Source organism: Jaculus jaculus, chromosome 3 (genome assembly GCF_020740685.1).
Source record: "Jaculus jaculus isolate mJacJac1 chromosome 3, mJacJac1.mat.Y.cur, whole genome shotgun sequence".
Lineage (NCBI taxonomy): Eukaryota > Metazoa > Chordata > Mammalia > Rodentia > Dipodidae > Jaculus > Jaculus jaculus.
The window spans coordinates 83037684-83062264 of NC_059104.1; the positions used below are offsets into that span (position 1 = coordinate 83037684).

The following is a 24581-nucleotide window of genomic DNA, read 5'->3' on the forward strand; positions in this document are numbered from 1 at the left end:
TTGTGTGTGAGATTATGGTGGCTCACATGCCGCATGTGGAGGTCAGAGGACAACTTCATGTGTCAGGCCTCCCCCTCTTATTTGTTGTGTGAGACAGAGTCTCGGGCTCCCTGCTGGGTATATGGGGCTGTCCGTGCATAAGCTTCCAGGGGGTCTTCTGTCCCCACCTTCCATCTCACTGTAGGAGGGCGAGGATTTCAGGTGTTTCGGGCGTGTGCTCTTGTGTCTGGCTTTGCACAAGTTCTGGGGATCCAAACTTGAGTCCTCACATTTGTGTATCAATTGCTTTACCTACCGAGCCATTTCCTAGTCCCCAGGCTCTGAGCATTTTGAGGCAAATGAATCATTTGAATTTAAGATGTTATAATTCAAATAATTACATATACAAAGGAAATTTTAGTATCTTTACATTAAATTCAATTAGTTATGCATGTATTGATTAATATGTAGATGCTACTCCTAAAGTTAGGAATATCTGCTACTTAATGCAAAAATATTACTAATAAGTAATGAGGTAAAATGTTTTAGAAGTAACAGTGATATTTGGTTGGCCAAACCATGTTGAATTCTTCACTTGCCTAGTGACTGCATTATTCATATTGGTATAGTAACTAACAGAATTTTTACAATCATATGCAACATAGAATTTTACATTAGTATTTTATATGATGACCCTGCCATTTTCTGTTGTTGTCTACTTTTGAATACATTTATTCTATGTGTGATGCCTACACACCAGTGAAAAACAGTCCTAGTCAATTGCAGACTTTTGTAGAGAGGGGTTTTGATTATTTTATAAACCCAAATTCCATACCCTACAAATGTAGGGAAAGCTCTGACTTTCCTTTTGCATCCTATGGTTCCAAGGACAATGATATACTATCTGCTGGGCCTCAAGTCCAAATGTAGGTGTCTCAAGGGTGCCAGGTAGTTTCCACTGTGAGCACGTAAACTCCACAGCTAGAAGCCAGGTGACACTGGTGGAACTCTGTGAAGCTGTGGCTGACTATATGCCGACTAGACTTTTAGTGGTGGTGTTGAGGTGAACAAGCAAAAGTAATTCCAGATGTTTCCCTGTGAGAGAACAAGTGAGAATCCGGAAATGCTGGCTCCACTGACAGGAAGCAAAGACCTGCGTGGAGAAGTATTCACTCAGCACTCCTGGCCAGACATCTCGATGTGCAGAATTAGAAGTGTGCGCAAGGAGACCTTTTTCTCACGTTTTCTGTTGTCATCTTTGGTCTTGGTGGTCACCTAATGAGGGCATCACACTGTCCAGCTTTTCATGTTTAGAAGATACCCAGGGCCTCCCACTGGTCCTGCCCTTAATTCACTGGGCAGCACTACTGCCTCTCTGTCAGGTTTGGCCTTCATTTTCTGCATGTTGCCCTGACCAATTTCTGCCATCCTTTTCACAGAGTCATAAATCTAGTGGAGGGAACAAATACACAAAACAAAACACACACAGTTCAAGGTCAAGAATTTATGTTGGATAGGAGCAGAGTTGATTCAATTTGGAAAAATTTAATTCATAAAATATTAGTTGATTGGCTTGTATGGGGATGCTCCCATTTTTCTTTCTCAGCAGCCACACTCTCCAATTAATTAACTAAAGGATTTCTTTCTCTGTAGTCAAGTTGACTTCTGCTCTGAAGAGGAGACTTTCTGGTTCTGTCAGTAACTATTCTTAGACCACTGGAGCAGGGACAAGTGGGGAGCATTGTGTCTCTCAGTGACTCACTTGATTACTCCACCCCCCCTTTAATACTCCTTACAATCTGGGATTTTCCATTATTTTGTCAACCTTCCTGGAGGTATGCTAATTTTTCCATTAGAGTCCTTTGGGCCTGTCCCAGGACAGTCCACAGTCATCACTCCCTGCCACTTGAGTTTCCCTGTCACTAGCAGGACCAGGGAGCCTTGTGAGCTCTCCTGTGCCTCCTGGTCAGGGCAGGGCATTAGGTGGTCTTCTGATAGCTTGGGTCAAAGCAAACAGGAGGGAAGGCACTTCCTGTCCTTGTTCATCATAGTGTCACTTCCATTCATTTTAAATTCAGAAGTGCTGTGTTTGCTCCTATTTTTGAGGGAGGTTACCAATTCATATCTTTCTCTTTCCATTTCCATCATGTAATGCACAATGAATGTGCATGTTCAGAGATTGCTTTAAATTAGCCAAGGTTTGGAAATGGCCAGCTCAGGAGCTTCTACTCTTATCTAAAACTCAGACATTTTTTAAGTCTGTTTTAGCATGTGACAATCTGGAGATTCTGGCTCTAGAAACCACTGCGTTGAGGTTCATCACTGCTAACAAGAGTCTGGAAGGCTAGGAGGAATTAGCTTGGGTGAGAACTGAAACCTGAGATGCATTCGGAAGATGATTGACTTTGGCTCTCTTCATGTTGGAAATAGGCCTTGCAGGTGCAGGAAGGGCTGAGCATAGCAGGAATGCAGTTATGTAGGGTCTGGCAAATGATAATATTGCCAGGACGGCAGGTTTTGTTCCCTTTCTGTCCTCAGTTACACATTGAGCCTTTACAGGATGGTACTTCCCATGTGCACCCAAGCTCACCTGCTATCTGATCAGCATGGCGGCCTTCCTAGTGAAAGCCACCACCACCATCTCACCAGAACAAACACTACCTTTTGCTTACAAGTCCCCCCACATCCTGTCATACACACCTCCTAAATCATTCTTTACAGAACAGCCAGGGCCCCCTTCCTAAATCACAATGTGATTGGGGAATTCCTCTGTATTAAACTCTCAGCAACTTCCCATTACTTAGAATAAAGTGACTAATTCCTTAATATGTTCCTTGTTTATCTTTTCAACTTTCTCTCAAGCAGTTGTCATCCTTGATAAACTGATCCAGCAGATTTCTTTGATAGTAGTATATACCAAGCTCTCCTCCCCCAATTTCATGACCTTCATGTATGCATTTCCTTGTCTAGGGTTGTGGTCCCCTAAATTTTGAGCTCACCTGGGTTGTGTGGATTCTGTGATTCAAAGCAGACTTCTGGCTGTTGCTCACAGACCCTCACTGTGGAGCCTGTCCACCATTTTGTGTTATGACCAAATATTATAACATTTCCTCCTTCATTTCTTTCTCTTCTTTGGATGTTGGCTGAAATCCTAAGCATGTTTTCCCTGGCACTTTGGGGCACTTCCATCTTTTTCTTCAATAAATTTCCTTTTATCTTTAAAGAAACAAAACAAAGCAGATTTCTGGGGTCTGATTCAGTAGGTCTGCAGGGAGATAGAGAATATAGAGAATTTTCATTTGGTAATTTCTAGGTGATGCCCATATAGCTTCTCAGGGCACCACGCATTGAGAATGACTGGCCTAGGGAATCTTTCCTTCCTAAAGTTCTGCCCATCACTCAGATCTTAGGCCAAGTATCTATCTTCTTAAGAAAGGCCTTTTCTGGTTCCTCTGGACTTAAGAGTCTTCCCTATTCATGTGTTAACAGGAATCTTGTTCTCCTTTTGAATCCTTCATTGACATTATATTTGAACATTTGTGTCTATAGATTTTTTTAGTGGCCTAATCCACTGCATGAATCAAAAAACTAGGGTAATTTCTGCCTTGTTCACCCTGTTTCTCTGTCTCATTGCAACAACAAGTACTAAGTAATGATTATGTTGTATAAATATTGCTTATTCATTCTTGGTAATGTATGTAGTAAATATGCTTTTTTATATCTTTTTTTTAAAATTGTATTTGTTTATTTGAGAGCGACAGACAGAGAGAAAGAGGCAGATATAGAGAGAGAATGGGCACGCCAGGGCCTCCAGCCACTGCAAACGAACTCCAGATGCTTTCGCCCCCTTGTGCATCTGGCTAACGTGGGTCCTGGGGAATCGAGCCTCAAACCGGGGTCCTTAGGCTTCACAGGCAAGCACTTAACTGCCAAGCCATCTCTCCAGCCCTAAATATGCTTTTAATGAGTAAGAATTTTCAATGGTGACTGTGGATAGGTTAACTAGTAAAGGTCTGCAAAAAGAACAAATATATTTTATTCATGGGGATGTAGAACATTATAGGCAAGGGTTAGTCTTTATTTATATAAAATATTTAAGAGGGAAAGAGAAAAAGAGAGAGAGAGAGAGAGAGAGAGTGAGTGAGTGTGTGTGTGTGTGTGTGTGTGAAGTGCCAGGGCTTCCTGCCACTGCAGATGAACTCCAGATACAGGTAACAATTTGTTCATCTGGCTTTATGTGGGTCCTGGTGAATTGAACCCAGTCTTTTAGACATTGCATGCAAATGCCTTTAACTGTGGAATTCTCTCTTTAGCCAAGTCAGGTTTTTTAAAGAAGTCTAAAATATTGTGGAAACCCTCTTAAACTTTACCGGTTCTGGTGAGGATATTTACACAGCTCTTTCTCAGCTTGCTTTCTTCAGTCCATCCTTATGTTTTATAAATGGTTAATCACCTGTTTAATTTTTGTTTTCTTACAGATATGGAATGTGCAGATGTCCCACTCTTAACTCCAAGTAGCAAAGAAATGATGTCTCAAGCATTGAAAGCTACTTTCAGTGGTTTCACAAAAGAGCAACAGCGACTGGGAATCCCCAAAGGTATTGTTTTGTAATTGGAGAAAGGGACCCTGAGGCCAGATCTTGGGGAAAGCTCATCTTCACTCTCCTTCAGTACTGCTCCCATGAGCCAGCACTAATGGCCAGTTGCAGACATCCCGTAGGACTGGTGTAGACACGTGCTGATGATTCACTATCTCCCAGGCTTGTCACTGCCATCTTGGTCCTGCAGTGACAGTCCCCTGTCTATCTACACATTTGAATCTTTGAAAATGTCTGGGACTATGTCCTATGCCAGATCCAGTGTCAGTCTTAATCACTGGTGGCATCTGTATTCTTTTATTTTTACTTTCTTTATTTGCAAGCAGAGAGAAGAATGAGGAGTGTGTATGTGAATGAGAGAATGGGTGCACCAGGGCCTCTTGCCACTGAAAAAGAACTCCAGATGTATGCACCACTTTATGCATTTGCCTTTACATGGGTACTGCAGAATTGAACCTAGGTGATTGTCACACCTTGCAAGCATGTCTTTAACTACTGAGCCATTTCTCCAGCCCAACATCTGTATTCTTAAACTCTCAGATGATTCCAGAATGCAGACAAGTTTGGGAAACTTTGGGGCAGGATTACTCTGGACCACCATTGGATGACCTTGGGCACTATATTTCTTGGTATTTATTGATTAACATTTTCCCTTCCAAGTACTTTGACAAAATGTGTTTTCACTTTGGGTGGTCTTATCTGTAGGGGTTTATTGAGGAATGGAAGGGCTTTGGAGTTGTCAGAAAGGACAAGTGAATACAAAACATGTCAGCATCACCAAGGAAGGTTTCATAGACAATCAAGAGCACAAAAACTGATTTTCCATTGAGAATGATGAAGGAAGGCTGTTTGCAGCAGGCCAGTTCAATTACTGACTTCCAGCATGGCCAGACCCAAGCTTTAGATAGATTCTGTGAGTGTCTGTATGTATTTTTCCCATATTTACAACTTTACCACAAACCTCAGTGGACAGCAGTGCCAACATCCTTTGAGGACCAGAAGGTAAAACAAAGTGACTTCTGACTGCTGGAAGTTTCAGAATCTCATGAATTTGCCATTTGGATTGAAGTATGTGTGCCTGAAAGCATCAGTGATATGGGTACCACAACCTACTGTCATCTGAGCTCTTAATGTCAAATCTCAAGTCATGTGAAGATTAAACATTGTCTGTATTGCATGCCGCTCAAAGCTAGGCCTCTGGAATATGCAGACTTTGTAATATGATAACTTCATGATGCCATTTGAATGATTCACTAGTACTAATTGCTAGGATTATTATGAAGCATAAGTGGCTAAGTTGAAAATAATTGACTATAGCAATCTGATGTGTATCATACAGGTTGAGAGCATATAGAAACATGTGAAGTTTATGGAAAACATGTTACTTTGTTATGATTGCCATTATAAAAGCCATATTCTCTTGAGTAGAGCTTTTCAAAAAGCTTAATGGAAATCAAGATGTGAGAGAAAACCCATGGAGCTCTTCAGCCTGAATGGAAGGCAGGGAATATTCCTTTATTACTTGTTGGCAGATCACAGTTTCTGTTAGCTGACAAAATAGGGAAGGTTGGATGCTGAGTGTATGAAGGAAGATATGGTAGGTGCCAGAGGATATATTCTCACAGGCTGCTGCTCTATAGGTCTGTCAGGGGCTGATATCTTTTAGAATCTTCCCCAGAGCCTGACCTACTGCATCTTTACCTGGTCTCTCCCCACAGACCCCCGGCAGTGGACGGAAACCCATGTACGGGATTGGGTGATGTGGGCTGTGAATGAGTTCAGCTTGAAAGGTGTGGACTTCCAGAAGTTCTGCATGAATGGGGCAGCCCTATGTGCTCTGGGTAAAGATTGCTTCCTCGAGCTGGCTCCAGACTTTGTTGGGGACATTCTATGGGAACATCTAGAGATCCTGCAGAAAGGTAAATGTTTGAAAACAGAGAAGTGGACCTCATGTGTAGTTGCTATGGGAGAAAATAGGGGACTGGCCCAGTAGTGGAATGCCAGTATGTTCAACTGTTGTATAGATGGTCTACAGGGATGGGCCTGGTACAGAACAAGGGCTTGGCACATATTGGTTGTTTTCCTTCTGTGTATTAGGGGTTCAGAATTTAATCTTTAGCAAGGATGTAGTTCTGTAGTGTCTTCGTATGCAAGGTTCTAATCCAAATTGTTTTTTTAGACCCATGCACTATTTGAACAAAGAGTACACACAACTAACCCCGGGATATTTTGTATTTTGCTTTGTTTTCCTGGTAATCTTGATAATACTCCCTTGATCTATTGAGTATAATGTCTGGTCATAGGAAAGATTAGCTTCACTGAGCTTATTAATAAGACAGGCTTCTCTGTCCAGTAACTGGTTTGGAATTGCAGTAGTGTAGAATACCTTTTACATCTGGAGGCAAAGCTAGGGTTATATCAGGACATGATGTTGCAACCCTGTAATGACACGGCCTCCCTTACCGGCCTCTTCCAACCTTTTTGGACCAAGTGACTCACATCCCACAGCTCTGGCTGAGTATAGAAACAGCAGCAGGCAGCAAACTTGGGTGTTTTGCACTTATTTTTCTGAATTTCTTCTTAAAATAAATTGCAGTTACCAGTAGTCAGCAGTGCCCTGTATCTGACTGTAAGCCTAGAAGACTGCTGTCCTCTCTAACCCAGGCCCACCCTCTTCCTGTGGTCACCAGCCCCAGGCCTAGGCGCAGATGCCAGAGCAGGGCATAAAGCTCAGGGTTAGCACTTTAATTCCTTAGAATTCCTTGTCCTGTTTAAGAATCTCCCCCACTTTGCTGGGTCCAAGAGAAACCCTCATTCTAGTCCTCTGATTGGTATTCCTGTTCTTCAGCAATTTGGCTGAAAATCATAAATGAACTGACACAGGAATGAGGTGGCTCTTCTATAGCCTCTGCTACTGAGGACAGGCCGGCGGCTTCAGTTTTCTTGAGTACTGGCATGTTCTCTGTGTACCTCACTTACTTGTGCCCACCCCTAGGTGTTCATAGGAGCCACCTGTTTATGGGGGAAAAGATGTGGCAGCCTTCTGAAAGGATAGTTTAACTGTTGGTTTCTGAGTTTACCGCAGGTGGTACCAGGCCTTGAGAACCAGGTGTCCTCTGTAGGGGAGCTGCCACTGGTCCTAGTGATAACTGGTAAACAGAGAATCTCCTTATTGCCCAAGTGCTATAAAATACATTTTCTCTTTAAATTATCATAATAACCCTGTGAGACATGACTCCTATTGTCTTTCTCTGTAAAGTGCCTTAGGTTAGGGAATTTTTTCATTGGCCACTCTCCTCATTAAACATTATTTTACTTTACTTCTGGACCTATGACAGGTTTGGCCTACCTGCTGCAAAGAAGCAGTGTCAGAGAATTGAAGTGAAGTAGGGCATGCCTGAGTGAGAACACAAGTCTTGTTATCCCAGCCAGTGATGCAGTGTGAGACGTAGTAATACCATCGTTCTTCAGATTCACATATCTGATGAGCAAGACATTTTTACTGCTGGACAGGCTAGTTTCTGTAATTAAACTGAAGCATCACAAGAACATAGTTGTTTGGGGTGGGGTTCAAGGCCAAAGGTGAAAGGGATGTTTCAGTCTGATAAGCTGCTCCAGCAGAGTGTAATCATGTTATCTCAAGTAGGGAGTGCTTTTTTTTTTTTTTGATTGCAAGAATAAACCTGTTTTCCCATCAACTTTTCCTTTTAGCAAGCTATCTGATACTTAGAAAGAATTCCAAACTAACATGTTCCCTTTTGTCCAATTCTTACAATGAAATGCAGTCAGATCCCATGAGGAGTCAGTAGTGGGGCAATTGATTTTTGGGTAACCAGAGGACTCTAAGCCCACCATGGTTCTGTGGAAAATAGTTCTGCTGTGTTACCCCTTCCTTTTTGTTCCCCTTCAGTTCCCAGAGAAGTGGGCATCTAGGCCACAGCAGTTTCATTGTCACACCATCAGTTCTGATCTCTAGAGCAGAACACATATAACACCCAAGCATCAAGAATGAGTGCTGTCTGCCTTCCCAACCCCTAGCAACTACTCACTAAGGGCTGTTTCACAATGCTAATCTCATTTTGCAGCTACTGAAATAATAAACTTAGCCAACTTTTGTGATCTCACTGACAGACAAGATCCAAGGCAGGACAACTCAGACACCAACTCAGTTAATGGGTTTCCAGATTTCTTAGAAAAGGGGTTGAGATCACTGTGGCTCTCAAATCCAAGATCCTCAGATCTAAGTGTTCCTTACACATTCTGTTTATTTCATTTCCTACTCTGCCTGTTACAGAGGATGTGAAACCATATCAAGTTAATGGTGCCAACCCTACCTATCCAGAATCCCGCTATACCTCGGATTACTTCATTAGTAAGTGTCATTTTCCCTTTCTTGGGTAGGTGTAGTAGGAAACTTGGAAACTCTCCCTGTCTCAGTTGATTGCAAATGCATTTATAATAATTCTATGGAAAATAGTATTTTCTTCAATATGTTCTCTTTTGTTATTTATAGTTTTTCACAAACTGCAAGGGTTCAACCTATGTGTGTATTTATCCTTCAAGTCCTTACACTATTGGGATGTCGTTTCTATTATCTTCCTGAAAGTCCCAGGGAAAGAATATAACTTGGCTAAACTTTCAGTGTTCCTTGGTCCTGTGTGTGATGGTGGGTATGAGAGGGCTGAGTTAGAGGTTTGATCCTGGCCCATGCTCTTGCCTTTCATACTAGTGGAAATGTCAGCACTTCCTCAGAAATCCTGCTGAAAGAGTTGTCCAGGCAGCAAAACATTCTGTCTCAGAAAAGCAATGCCTTCTCTGAGTGTAGCCTCTCTTACCATAATGGAGGGCTGGTAGAGAAGGAGAACACTCTGGTCATTCTTAACCTCAAAGCCTTGCTTTCAAAAGGAGTGTTAAACAGGTGTGTTAACACTTTTATCTTTGTATTTATTCCAGTAGCAGTAATATGCACTATTAGGCATCAGAACTGATGACAGTCAGAAATGTTGGTAGACATGTTACATTGTCTTACATTCCTGTCATTTGTCTTAATCACAGTACTTGGAGGAAGATGGTAATCAGCCTTATTTTATAGAGGAAAAAATTAAGTCAGAAAGGGGAGTGTTTTATCAAGGACAATAGCTATTAGAGTGTATCAATATTAGACCTGAGCCTTCTGACTATTTTCCTTTAATTCTCTAAGATGGTCAGATCATTGCACATGAGGGACTACTGTAGGTGGTAAAGAATTGCTTGTTTTCGGTACAAATGTCTCCTCTTTGCAATTGTAAACATACTCTTTTCCCCCCAGGCTATGGTATTGAGCATGCTCAGTGTGTTCCACCCTCGGAGTTCTCAGAGCCAAGCTTTATCACTGAATCCTATCAGACGCTCCATCCCATCAGTTCTGAGGAACTCCTGTCCCTCAAGTATGAGAATGACTACCCCTCTGTCATCCTCCGGGACCCTCTTCAGACAGACGCCTTGCAGACAGATTACTTTGCCATCAAGCAGGAAGTTCTAACTCCAGACAATATGTGCATGGGGAGGACCAGTCGTGGTAGGTTGAATCTCTACTTTCAGACCCTTGTGTTTATAAGAATTTTGTTACTTTATGGATTTTTCAGGTCCTATTTTTCTTACTTATTAATGCTATAGATCCTCAGTTGTAGCTTTCTTGGCTATTAGTATATAGATATTAAGATCTTTCTACCGTGGAATAATAATCAAGATTTCAGGGTTTGTAGAGGAATTTAAATCAGGCAGGGAAAACAATCAAATGTACCTCTAGTTGAAGTTTGAAAGGCACGCTGTATTTTCTTTGAGAGAGTTTTGATTTAGAGAACAGAATCCTGAAATTCTGCATGAGCCATGGTGCTCTTCCCTGAGTACTGGGTCAGACGGCTAAGCCTGGCTTGGTACCTGGAATGACCTTTACTGCTGAGTCTGGGACCATAGTCTTTTGTGACTTCTTTGGTTTGGGAATATATAAGATGGTTAGCCAATGACTTATTTGTAACTAGTTGTCAACAGTGCGGTAAAAGTGTGTATTTAGCTGGGGGACTTGGGAAGGAGTTGGCCAGAGGCTTCCAAAAGAAGGTACTCTTGTTGACATGGCTATTATGATAATGATAAAACAGTTATTGGCAGGGAAGTAAATGTTTCAAAAATAGAGCTGGCTGTCATAATGCCACAAAGGTAAAATACACCCAACTTTTTTTTAAAATTTTTTTTTAAATTTTTTTTTTTTTTTTTTAATTTGAGAGTGACAGACACAGAGAGAAAGGCAGATAGAGGGAGAGAGAGAGAATGGGCGCGCCAGGGCTTCCAGCCTCTGCAAACGAACTCCAGACGCGTGCGCCCACTTGTGCATCTGGCTAACGTGGGGCCTGGGGAACCGAGCCTCGAACCGGGGTCCTTAGGTTTCACAGGCAAGCGCTTAACCACTAAGCCATCTCTCCAGCCCTATACCCAACTTTTAAGATCACAACAGAAACACTTAGAGGCATCATCTGCTTAGCACTGTGTTCAGATTGTTTTGTTTCTGAGAACAGTACAGTCTGTTGTAAGGAGGGGCTTGCTCATTCAGGAATAGCTAGCTGCTTTCTGTGAAGCTATAATGATGGTTTTTCTGGTGGCTACATGGGAAAGGATTATAAACAGAAGTTGGGGATTAGTAATTTCTTCTCTGTGTGTGATTCTCTGTGATACCTGCTCTTGGGGTCCTGGAGGAGAGCTACTAGAACCTTCACTCTGGAGAGTTATCATGGGCACTATGGGCCAAACACATTGTCATTTTCTTCAAGTGTTCAGACACACACTTCCTCCCAGCAAGCCTTGGGATAGCCAAAGAGCCCAGCACAGGAAAAGTCCCTGCAAAATCAAAACCCCAAATTGTTCTTCTTGGGGCCCTGAGGTGTTAGTGTATCAGACCAAAGAGGAGGGGTGGGAGCAGGGCTGCCTTTCCCTTTTTGACTGCTTTTACTTTGGGGTATATCTCTATTTAAATATATACACACAAGTGTGTGTATACATGTCTTTTTTCTCAAGCAGGTCTAGCAGTGTATCTTTCTTTCTCGTGGGGGTAGTCTCTGTATCTATTTAAGGAGACTGAGTTGTGAGTTTGGGGTTTAGACATGGTGTAAATTTGGGTAAATTTGCTGTTACATTGTTTTATACTAGTGTCTGGTTTTGCATTTGTGTAAATGCTCCTTCTCTCTCTCCTTTTCTTGGTTCATGGGTTCAGTCTGTACAAATGCTTCAAACCCAAACTAATGGTTGTAAACCCAAATGACCCCTACTAAGGGCCATGGGATGTTTCTCTCTGGCTCCACTGTCACTCATTCTCTAAGCTTCAGAGCAGAGCACAGCACTCAAGGGGAAGACAATTTTGTACAGCTCTGCTTTCTGTATGTTAGAAGTGTTGTAAACATGACTGGCCCAAGGGCTGTTGAATCCGAGATGGTATGACTGTTCTAGACTGAAAGCATTACTGTTAGCTGATTATTAATAATTGTGGTATTCAGATAGTATACTATAGTATAGTATACAAAGTTCTTCTATGCCCCACTTACTTGGACTAAGGCCTTTCTTTGTGCTGGCCTTTTCTGTGGGTTGGTGTGGGTCTACCTGTCTACTGTTCTGAGTGCTATTTGGTGGAGTTGGTTAGCTTTGGAGGATCTTGTGAGGCATTTCTCAGAAAAGCTGGCTGCGCTCATCTTACAGGACACCCTGCTTGAGACAGGAGCAGAACCAAGTGTCTAATTCAGTTGGAGTCACCTACCTTAGAGAAAATACCCACAAATGAAGGTTTCAAGCTCTAGGATTGTGAAATAGAGCTAAAACAAAAGCAGTTTTCTTCTGTAAACCTCACTTCTAAACTGCTTGTCTCATGTTGGAGAGGCTGCCAAAGAGTGTGAATGTCTAGTTTAGTGCCCTTGCTTAGTGGAGCTCTTCCATAACTTAGCTGTCTTGCTGGTAGAAACAGATCTTCTGGCCCTGTCGATATAAAAATAGCAGATACAGGTAACAGTCTTTCAGGAGACCTACGCATTAAAAATACCTATAGGTTAATGGCTTAATGGAGTTTCTTCATGGAAACCTAAATTCTCTTTCTTAGACTTCTGATGTGGTTGGTATACTGGTGAGATGAATAGCTAGTGTGAGCAAATGCCTTTTTGTGAGATGCCAGATAAAGTCCTACTCTGCTAAAGAGTCTGTGGCATTCTGCTTATGAGCTGTTGTCTTGAATCATTCAATGTGACTTCCTGGAAGGGACAGCTCTTTCATTTTTAATAGTAATGAGAAGGTGTAGATGTGATATAGTGGGCTAGGCTGGACCCATCACTCTGTCTTTTTGAATTGCCTTCAGGAAGTTTCTATCCTTTGGTCAAATGAGGAAAAATAAAATGGAATGAGATGAAGTAGGCAGTGCCATCTTTTTAGCATACCAGTATTGAGTTAGAAGGCAGAGCAGAATATCTCCAAAAGTGGCTTGTGCCAAAAATGCTGTTGAGTTTCAGTACATTTGACCTGGAAATTTTTCCAGTTTGGGGTATGACATTTTTTTTCCTGTGTATTTGATTTTGATTTGGGCATCTTCTCATGTATGAGTTTATTTTTCTTAATCAACACCCACTGTGATGAGGGAAAGAACACTCTAGAAGAATACTAATATGAGGTTGGACAAGGAACTTGTATTCTGGGATTTGAAACATGTAGATAAACCAGCTTTGAGCAAGGGAGGATGGATTTACAGGTGTTTCTGTGGACACATATTTGCTGGGTTTTGAGCAAATCAATGTGGTCATCTCATCTCCTGTGATTTTCTTTGCTTTGCCTGAATAGTAGCTGAACACAGAACATGAACGTATGCCCAGGAGTCTGTTAAACCTTCTATGCATTATTTTTCTCCAATGTTTTCTTATTAGTCTCAGTTTTAATGGCATTTTTGCCAATGGAAATTTCTTCAAGAGTGATTGTGCAATCATAGCAGCTGTTTATAACCTGGTTTGGGAAATTAATGAACTTGCATGATCTTGTGGTCACTTAAGCCTTAAGTAACTCACAGTGAAAAGGATTTCTTATCCTGCTGAGGATGTTAACTCTTTAACCATCTTGTTTTTTTTAACGGGCCATATTTCCCAAAGAAGTATGAATTTAATAATGAATTATACTTGGAAAGAGTGAAGAATATGTTTTTCTACATAAAAGAGTGATAGTGGAGTTTTTGTTTGTTTGTTCTAACCTCCTTGAAAGCATTCCACAGCTTCTTTCTTTCTTTGAAGAGGTATAAGGGAAGGACAAAGATTTGGGGGAAAACACTAAAAAATATACTACTTTAGTTCCAAAGTCAGAGAAGGCCAATTTGCTCTTAGTTTAATGTTTTTTCTTATGATTACAATGTTTTGCAAGTTGGACCTTTTAAAATTGTTTCGTTGGCTTGAATTGTAAAAAAAAAATACTCAATCTGACAATGCTCTGATTTTTAAAATCAATTCATTAAGTCTAATATATTAGCTAAAAATTCAATTACAGCCAGCACCCTTCTCATAGTTTGGATTTGTGCTTTAGAATTCTTGAGGTCTGTGACTGGCTGAGTCCACTGGCTGCTATGAGCAGCTCCTGCCTCCAGGGCTTTCCACTAGCCAGTATGCAGAGTGACAGCTCTTCTGAGATTGCTGCCTGGCTGGCTTAGCCCCCTTGACTCAGAGTCAACTCATGATCGCTGGGGCTTCTGTTCCTATGGCCCCTATCTTCCTCCACCCCCCTCCCCCTGCAGATCTGATTAGCAATCTCCTCCATAAGAGGGTTTTTACAGATTTTTTTTTCCCCAATCCCTCCTCGTTGTCCTCTTCTTACCTCCTCCATTTCCAGGTAAACTCGGGGGCCAAGATTCTTTTGAGAGCATAGAGAGCTACGATAGTTGTGACCGCCTTACCCAGTCCTGGAGCAGCCAGTCATCTTTCAACAGTCTGCAGCGTGTTCCTTCCTATGACAGCTTCGACTCTGAGGACTATCCCGCTGCTCTGCCCAACCACAAGCCCAAGGGCACTTTCAAGGACTATGTGCGTGACCGTGCTGACCTCAACAAGGACAAGCCTGTCATTCCTGCTGCTGCCTTGGCTGGCTACACAGGTAGGCACTCTTCTCATGTCTAGTTGTCTAGGTAGCTGTCTGCACATGTCTACGAGTTGGATCAGTGTAAAGGATTGCACCACCTACTTGAGACTGCTGGGCACACTTTTCTTTTCAGAAAGTAAGAGGTGTCCCTAAGTGGTCTGCAGTATCTGAAACCACCCCATGCTTGTGAAATGCCACTAATATTTGGGAGCAAATAGTATAGTTCCATCTCAAGGTGATAAGAATTCCTAAGGTTTAGACTTCCTCCCCATTTGAAGAAGGGAACTATTATGATATGGAGTTCCTAGTAGTTCTGTCTAGTGTTGAGGGACTTTTGCTGGCCTGGTTTTGGGAGCCCTTTCCAAATACAGAGCCTGAAACTGACTTTCTACAAGGTGGAATTGAATGGCCTGCTTGCTGGATGGTTTGGTAGTGCAGTCATAATTGGGCTTGCTGGTTGAATTTGGGAGTAGTGTCCCAAGCCCTGTGTAGATCTATCCCGAGATTATAGAGGAACATACATTCCCCCCCCCCTAAGTTTTATGATCAGATTTCTTCTTGGCATGAAAGCTATGAGTGGTAGTAAATGTAGAATAATGCTAGAATGCAGGTATCACTGAGTGGGCTGTGGTCGCAAATCTGACAGTAGAACAAGACCGCATGTTGTTCAGATGGTGACAGCACATGGGCTGCTTAATCCGGGAACACTGGGATGAGTTTATCTGAGAAGAATCCAAGAAGCTTTTATTCATAAATGTGTCAAACATCAGGTCCTTTCTGGAGACTATGGTGCTTTCTAAAGCTTAGGAAGTGTGTTCTGAGAGAAGCCTAATTTAAGCTTTGATACTCAGATGAGGTGTAGGCCTCTGTCCTCTTAAAAGGCTCCCTACCATATCCAGTCATCAGATAGAGACTCTGAGTGAAAACCAATAGCAAAATCTGTGCTTCTGTTGACCTGTCTCATCTTAAAAGTGTGTAAAGTCCTTACTGTGTCCAAAGAAGCCTCAGGATTTTTCTGAGGAAATTAACTGTCCTTTGAGAAGAAACACAAGTGCTTGGGAAACTACTCTTCCTTCACAGATCAAGAATGTACCTTCTGTGTTTCCTTCCACAAAACATAGTCCTAAGTATAATTGAATAGTGCCCATGAAACAGGTCTGTGTTTTTGGATAGCACTAAGAACAGTGTATAGAATGATGGGCTAGGGGACAAATCTGAAGATCTACTTTATTCTTTCTAAAATATTTCCATGGTCTTTGTTTGAACCTGATTAGCAGATGGGAACTTGCTCCATGGAAAGGAGGACTTTTCCCATTTCTTCACAACAGCATATTGGAAAGTTTACCTGTCTTCATTAAAGACATCTGGGGTGGGAAAAATGCAAGAAGTCTCTCAAGATGTACAGGAATCCCAGGTTCTGGAGTTAAGACTAGACTCCTCCCCTCCCAAATGCAGTGATTAAGTGGGGAGGGGGAAGAGCTGCTTAACTGCGAAGAGAAAGAAAATACTTGCTGGGCAGTGATACCTTGTCTAGATACTGTTTAGTCTCCCTCCCTTCCTTTCTCTTTTTTTCTTCCTTTTTTGTTTCCTTTCTTCCTCGCTCCCTTTCTACTTTCTTCTTTCCTGCCCTCCTTTGCTTCCCCTTTCCCATCGTGGATAAGGGAGCAAAACGACCAGTGAGGGAAAGAGATGTATGATCATTACTTAGTGTCTCCAAAACTAAGGTATTTGAATTGAAAATATTTGAAGCATCTTCTCATTCAGTGGTGAGAACAATAGCTCAGAAAACAGAAGTCCTCTCTGAGCTCCCTCCCATCTCTAACACACTATGTGATTTTAGGCAAATTTTTTTGTACCCCCTTCTTCTTTTAGTGAAGTAGAAGTGTTCATCCTTATCCTGACTGTAGGAGATGGGTGAAAATGCAGTTGAACCAAATAAACTGACTAAACAAATGACTGCTAGACACTGTGGTAAACATGGGAGAAGAAACCATGGATTATCTCAGCAAGTGAGCACAGGCTAGGTGCAAATACTGCCTTGCTGAATTTATTGTAGGTATCTTTGAACTTGAACTAGAATCTCTTAAAACTGTGGTCCGAGTGAAAGTTGAAGTGTATTAGATGTGTGATCAGCACAGATTTTAATGTGCCCTGTGTCTAGTGAGTGCTGCTTGTATGCATTGCAGCTGGTCCCCCATGGTGGTTCCTGATCTTGTCACTTCCAGGTTCCCTCCCCATGTCAGATAATGGGGAAATGGATGGAATACACCCATCCCGCTTTGTCCAATCACCCAGAGCAATGGCTGAAGTGCCTACAAGTGGTCTCTTGCTTTATGAAGATATATTAAAATGAGTTGAATTCTGAAAATGTCCTTTGAAAAGCAGAAATTGTTGTATGAGTGTTGGCAGTGCTTTTTTTCTTGCTCATAAAGGTTGCACCTATTTTCTGTGTCTGCTTTGGTTCTTGTTTTTTGTCAGTTTTCTTAAATTTGATGGCTGCAGAACAAGAATACTTCACAGCAGGCCACCTGTGCTTTGCAACAGAATTCTTTCACTTGCGCTGCAGTTGAGCACGTAGATGCTCCCGTGTTCTCCTTCCCTTAAACTAGGGGATGGTGTTTCTGTTCACATCGTCTCCAAAGAAATGCATTTTCCTTCTTACTGTGATATCTTAGCTGCTACACTGTAAGTGTGGAAATCAGTTAGAAACCGATTTTTCACATACTCTTGCACAGTTACATTCTTTCTCCAAAGATAAGAAAATTGCACCAACTTTCACTGAGCTTCCAAAGCAACTTGTTAAATTAGGTCGAGATGTGGGGGGAGATAACATGGGTTGAAAGCCTGCCTGTTAGCTGAGTGAAAAAATACATCAAATGCAGTGTTGGCTTCCGCCAAAATGTACCTCCTTCTCTTACTAGGACTGCTTACGGTTAGCAAACTGATACGATCAGAAAGCTCCATTTTCTCTCGTTCAAAGATATATTCTGAAGCCCGTCTAATTACAGCACAGTCGGTAAGAAGTAGCCTGATGTTTTCTATATATTTTATCAACCTCAGCAAAATGCCTTCCAGATTCTTGAAAAATATAGGCTTCTCTGATTCATTCTTGTTAAATTGTCTCCCTTCTTCTCTGTATCTTCAGTCCCATTTTATAGTTGGTGAAATTGAGGCACAAAGAACATGGTTTATTCAAGGCCTGTTAGCTGCGTTCTGCAAGAAGGTAGCTCCTGAATGAACTCCAAGTGCCTCACCTGACTAGACAATCTATTCCCCATATGAAAGAATATAACCACTCCTTGGGTGTCTCCATGGTCTCCACAGAGAACCCAGTAGGCCTCTTTTCACCAATTAACATTACATACATGTGGCTGAGGGGAGGGAAGAGGTTGGAGCTGGCTTTTGGCTTTGGCCCAGAGTTCCTGGCTTGTGAGTCACTTTTATTGAGCTTCATTCTAGATTGCTAGTCACAGCCACAGAAAAGAGTCCATTTCTATGCTTGCTGTGGTAGACCTAGTGGTAATGATCTCGTCTATGTCTAGGTATATCTTTACCCACTGGGTTGAAATTATGTAGAGAGCAAATTTCTTTTGCACCTGGAGCCTGCAAAAGTCTAAGTGCAAAGCCCTTCATTAACTCTCCTAAGATTATGTTTTATAATGTTGTATAGATTTGTAAGCAGTCTTTCAGTTTCCTTAAGGCTAAATTTAGGACTATCTAGATCTCAGCTGAGAAGTATTTCTTTGGGTGTGTGTGTATGTGTGTATAAGAGAGAGAGAGAAACATTACATAAAAAGCTACTAGATGTGTAGGAAAAGGAGCCTCATGTGTCTTTCTGTGTGTGGGTCCACTCAAGTTGCTTTTGGTCTGAGTGAATTCTTTTTGCCACTTTATAGATGGCACAGTAGTGAGTCTAAAGTTGTGAAATAAGAAATTGCCTGGGCCAAGCCTAGAACTCCTGAGTTCTGCTTGTTATCAGGTTTTAAAGTTCAGTAACCCAAAGCTACTGCTAAGACATGTTTGTGAAAACAAGCAACTTGACCACAAGAGGAAGTACTGTGAGCCCGTCAGTTCAGGACACTGCCTGCAATTTGGCACATTACCGCTACACTGTCCATTTTCTAAAGGAAAATTAGGTGGTATAGTCATCTGTACTTAGAACAGATGGTGACAGAGGAAGAAACTCTTGCCTGAACATTCATTCAGATTAAGGAAGAGGAAGGGGGACTTCAGATATTCTAAACAACAGATGGTTTCATTAGGAAAGGTAGAGCTTTTTAATCTGTTACCTGAGCTGAGCTGGGCTCTGGAGCAGAATCTCTCCATGGAAATGTTGCAAGTCAGCAAGACACGACCAGCGTGGAGAAGGACTGAGCTTGTAGATATGAATAGAGCTTCTGGTGCTACTTTATACAGTAGCTGCCTTTTCTGAGCCCAGAAATGCTAGATAGTAACTTCCCTGAGTTTCTTGGGCTTGCCAAGGACAGTGTAAGTGTGATCTTTAGGCATTCCAGGGTGGGGATGAGGAAGGAGCTCAGGAGCAAAAAAGAAGGAAACTCTTTGCTCTCACTCAGAGGTGTTGGGATTAGGTGCTGTGATTCAGTAAGGTGAAACAGCCTTCTTGCCCATCAGCTGCTCAGAAGAAGGAGGGATTTTGAGTAGCTTTGCAGTTTGGTGCTGGGTCCAAAGGGCATGTATGGAGTGGATTTGGGGATATTAGGGCCATGGGTTTGTTAGTAAAGACAGATTCTCCAGAAAGATTTAAACCTGATGGGAGGAAATTCGACTTCCACAACCTGCAGAGCTGCCTGTTAACTGAGGAGCATTGTGACAGTTAATTATTTTCTACTAGTAGGAAAATAAAAAGCCTGTGCCTAGATTTGGTCTCAGTGTTAATGTTTTATTTCTAAATGTCTTCAAAATTTGTGGATAGAGGAGGTCCCCTATTTCTTCTTCCACTGGTAGCTTTGGAAGGCCATGAGGGGCTGAGCCACCTTAGAGCCTTGGTTCAGCTATGCTAGAACCTTGTAAGCTACTGTTTTCTGGTCTGTCTGTATTTCTTGAGAGCTACTGCTAGTTACTCTTTGAGGTCTCTCTAGATTTTGGATAGCAAAAATAGTTCTCCTGTTTGTTTCAGAGGCATCTTGGAATCTCACATTTTTTGGGTGGGGATGTTGCTGTTTCTTTAACAAAATCTCACTACAGTTGATGGAATTGGGTGGTGTCTGCTCAGGAATTCTACTGTCTCCAATGTGAAGCTCCACCTTTGAGCCTTTGAAGCAGAAGGCTTCCAGTGAGCCAAGCTCAGCCTGAGCTGCCTGTAGGCAACAGTCCTTGGGAATTCCCATCACCTGTGTCTGGAAAGGCCCTGCCACATGTCCCACATACTCTAGCTGTGCTCTGTGGCATCTCCCTTTTCTTTAGCTGACCTCCCTTTCCTGCTCTGAAGAAGAAACAGTGGCTGGTCAGCAGCTCAGAAGCGAGGCTTAACTTCAGAAAAGTACCACTTCTCTCTCCTCTCTGGAGTGATTTTACCCTGATGTCTGTGGCTTCCAGGTGACCTCGGCACTCCAGCTGTCATTTGAAAATGTCCTCAAATTGAAGTCCAGTTTAGACACATGGGAGGACAGCTGTCATGAGCTTCTTCACCAAGCTGTCATGTTCTGTAGGGATTATGAGCAGACTTGGGATGTGCAATGCCTGGCTCTGTGCTTCACTTTCCTCATCTGAAAAAAGATAGTAATAATGGCTCCTGTCTTGTGTGAATTAGTGAATGAATTTATGGAATCCACCCTGAACAGCACGCTATATGTACAAAGTACACTAAGCTAAACTATCCCATATTAATCTCCAAATCTTTTCTCTCTGTAGAATAATTAAGTTATTGAGACAGGGGTAATATGGTTCACTTACTGAAGTAATTACTGGAAGTATCATGAGGCACAGCAGATCTTTAGTGTTAGTTAGGTCACTTCTGATACTCAGCACATTCTGCCACATGTCTTAGGCTCTTACTGTATCCTACACTCTTTCATATATATATATATATATATATATATATATATATATATATATGTATATATATATGTCCTAATCTTTCACAAAAACCATACAAAGCGACTGCTGTTATTCCCATTGTACAAGTGAAAGAATCCAGAGTTGTTTCTTTTCTTTAGGAAGATGTATAGCTGATAGGGACAGAAGTTTTCCTTCAATGTTCTTCTTTTTCTAAATTTCTAGAAACTAAAAGGAAAACATCTAAAATACTAAGAAGCCGCCAGTCACAAAGATATAATTAGTGGTGAAAGAAATCTACTGGGGAACATCTAAGGACGGGGGGATGGGGGGGAGCAAGGGATGAAGGGATAGGGGAACCTACAGACCATGCTGCAGGTCTGGAAGGAAGGAGGTTTGGGTAGGGAGACGTGTGGGCTGTAGCTCATTTTCTGGAATGGTTCAGCCAGGTTGTAGAGGAATTCTTGGGTCACAGTTTCCCAGTGGAGCAACTTCATGTATGACAGATCTGGGCTGGCATGTCTCTGTGATGCTCAGTTCCTAGCTGCTGTAGCCTCCAGGAAATCTGGTCTTGGCACAGACACTGTAAACCTAGACCATTATGTTTTCTCAAGCACTTCTGAGCAGCAGTGAGTATAAAAATAGCCACTTCAGACCTGACCCATCAAGGTGGCTCTCTGAGAGCCAACACCTCTTCAATACAAGATATGACAACTTAGGACCATGTATCTCCATGCTGTTTGGTGGCCTACGATGGATTTCTCAACCTTGTGTGTGTTGTTGACCGTAACTCACCAAATCAGGTTGTCTTTTGTGTGACTCACCTCTCTCTGAGAGATAAAGAGAGTGAGAGTCCTAGGGTGACTGAATGTGAAAATTTAGACTCTGAGAGGAGGACGGTGCCCAAGGCACTAGAGAGAGGGTGTAGGTAGCAGGGCACAGAGCTATGGAGGACTTTGACATTCAGGCCAGGGTGTCAAGGTTTCTTATGAAGATCATTCCATGCTCCCTTTCCGGCCCCAGTTCTTTAAAGGCCTAGGCAGGACACTTTTAGCCCATCCCGTTATGGTGAAACAAAAGCTTTTGTCCTGTAGCTCCATACTGCCATTAGTGTTCTGTTCTATGTCCTGTCAGTTCTGTGTACCTGCTCAGCTTGGTCACGACACCTTGCTTGCAAGGGGTGTTCAGAAATGATTTGCTAGGTGAATGGTTGAGAAATTGAGAGTACTACTGGGATCTTATGTATCTCCCAAAGGGTTGTAATATGCCTGACTGGTGATTTCCCTCATCTCTGAAGTACAATAGAACCTTTCCAATCTGCAAAAGCAATTTCAGAGATGGACTGGAATAGTTGCTTTTCAGACTCTGAAGGCACAGGCTCAACCCATCTTTCTTTCTTTGGGTCACCTCGGTACTCAAGGTATTTCCTTTAGATATTTGCATCAGTTAGAACAAAAAATTTTGTTGGTATATCACATAGTTCTCATTCCCTACCCCAGATCTTATCCCAAGTCCTCCTTAGTCACTTCTTAGAAGATTTAGTTCCCTAGAAAACACTGGGAGGAAAAGGCTATAAAGAAACCCACTTCCTTTCCTGAGCTTCCCTGGCTCACTGTCCAAGTTCACATTTGAGTGTTAAGTTGCACGTGGTTTGACTTATGTGGTAAGCTTAGAGGTGATGGCAATATCCGAATAAAGCTGCCCCTTTAAGAGAGAGAAACAGTCTTGTTTCTCCAGCTGCCACCCCCACTCATGTGCACTTGAACACATGCAGGTGTGCAGAGCCCCAGTGAAAACAAAGGTCCTTCCTTACACACTAAAAATGTGTAACGGCCTCTTTTCCAGCCCACGTCAGACTAGCCCAGAGAGCCTTATTGCAGTCTGTACCAAATGGGACAGCCCTCCCAACCAGTTGTATTTGCTGGCCAGCCTGCCTGGGCACCCAGGGTTGGACAAGGCTTCCTGCTTTGCTGGCAAGATTGGGCCCCATAGCATTCAGGTTGACTGAGAACACTGTTGAACTTGCTTAAAATCATAAGGCATAATGATAAGGTGATGGGGACTTGGACTGGAGTGTGAGTGATTAGGAAGAAAAACACATGCACGCACGCATGCATGCGCACACGAAAAGAGGATCTAATTCCATCTGTGGTCAAGGTTTCCCTAAACCAGAACCCTTCAGAGCTTTCACTTGCATAGCAGTTTGCATCTGCTGCCTCTTTTGGTGTGCATCGACGACTTTTAATTAGAGCAAGGATTTTAGACTCATCCTCAACTTCAAAAAATCTCTAGTGGTTATTTTTAGTGTTTTTTTTTTTAAATTACATGTATATGTTTTATCTTAAAAAAATCTTTTCTACTTTTTCAAAGTTGCCATATGAAAGGGGCTTTCATTCTTGGAGGCATAATTAAATGTATGTATGGTTTTTCCAATTATTTCTTGTCTGTCTTTGAAAATTCTGTTTTCGCAAATGCTTTTACTGCTGTCTTACTCTTTTGTGTAATTTCGCTGTTGCATATTCTGTTCCCCTGTCTTTTCAGTGCTGTGACTGCTTCCTTGGTGTGCTCTTCTTTCTTCCTTGCTCCCCTTTTCTAAAACAAGGGTTTTGCATATTTATAAAATAAAGAAGAGCAGAGATTGCTACTTCTAATAAAGCCCAGAGATTATGTGGGTTGATAAGATTGTACAAAGAGGGAACCAGGAAGAATTGAGATCAGAACTCTATTTTATAGGATGCTGTTGTCTTTTAATCCTTCATTGCCTGTAATATGACATGTCTGTGGTGGTTTGAATTGGGTGTCACCAATAAACGCATGCGTTCTAAATGCTGGGCTCCCAGCTGATGGTGATTTGGGAATTGGAACCTCCTAGAGGTGGCGTATTATTGAGGGCGGGCTTATAGGTATTATAGCCTGCTTCCACTTCCTGGTTGTTACACTCACTCCAGCTGGCCAGGAAGTGAGGTCTAGCCTCTGCTCATGCCATGTTTTCCCCTGCCTTCATGGAGTTTTCCCTCAGGTTTGTAAGCTAAAATAGTCCTTTCCTCCCATCAGCTGCTTTTTGTTGGGTGCTTTCTGGCAGCAACTCAAAGTTAACTGCAGCAGTAGAATTGGTCATTAATTTGCAACTGGGTTTGTTTTTGGAAATGGCCATGGGCATTGTGAAGCAGGCTTATTGTATTACGCATGTGAAGGCCTGATGGAACCATGAGGATGAACTGTGGGTTACAGTAGAGACACTAGGATTTTTTGAAATGTCAAGGCTATGGGACGGCTACCAAGGAGAGCTGCTGGCTTGGGATACATTGCTCCCCAGGCTGTGAGGCGTCCAGCTAGAAGGGTGGAATTGGAACTCCAGAGACTTGTCATTAGTTAGAAGTATCAGAGTTGAAGACTTATCACTGGTTAGAGGTGTTGGAGTTAGAATTACAGAATTTGGTGTTTATCCTGTTTGTTTTCAATCTTGTATTGGTTCAATCTTTCTTTGCTATGTCTAATTCCATTTTTTTTTGTAGCATGAATGTTTATTCTGTGCCATTATTTTTCTATTATTGTTTTTATGGCTCAGTTAAAAGACCTTGGACTATGGGGATGTTTGATAAAAGCTATGGGAGCTTTTCAAGTTGGATTGAATGCATTATATTTTACATCATGTATGCTTATCATGTATGTATGCAAATCATTTATTTGAATTAGGTGTCCCCCATAAACTCATGTGTTCTGAATGTTAGGTCCCCAGTTGATAACAGGTTTGGAATTCAAGCCTCCTGGAGGCAGTGTATTGTTGGGGGTGGGTTTAGGGGTGTTATAGCCAGCTTCTCCTTTCCAGTGTGTGGTACACACTCCTGCTGCTGTTGTCCACCTGATTTT

At 42.1% G+C, this 24581-nt stretch overlaps 1 protein-coding gene across 3 annotated transcripts in view; it reads left to right on the top strand.

Annotated features, from left to right (window-relative positions):
* The window catches only part of Ets1 (ETS proto-oncogene 1, transcription factor), a 131592-nt gene that overhangs the window by 95975 nt on the left and 11036 nt on the right, over positions 1 to 24581 (top strand). For all 3 annotated transcript variants that reach the window (XM_045145124.1, XM_045145125.1, XM_004665475.2), the window contains 5 exons: positions 4458 to 4577; positions 6296 to 6496; positions 8872 to 8949; positions 9886 to 10134; positions 14451 to 14711. In XM_045145124.1, the coding sequence (XP_045001059.1) occupies positions 4458 to 4577; positions 6296 to 6496; positions 8872 to 8949; positions 9886 to 10134; positions 14451 to 14711 (909 nt within the window). The remainder of the gene's footprint in view (positions 1 to 4457; positions 4578 to 6295; positions 6497 to 8871; positions 8950 to 9885; positions 10135 to 14450; positions 14712 to 24581) is intronic.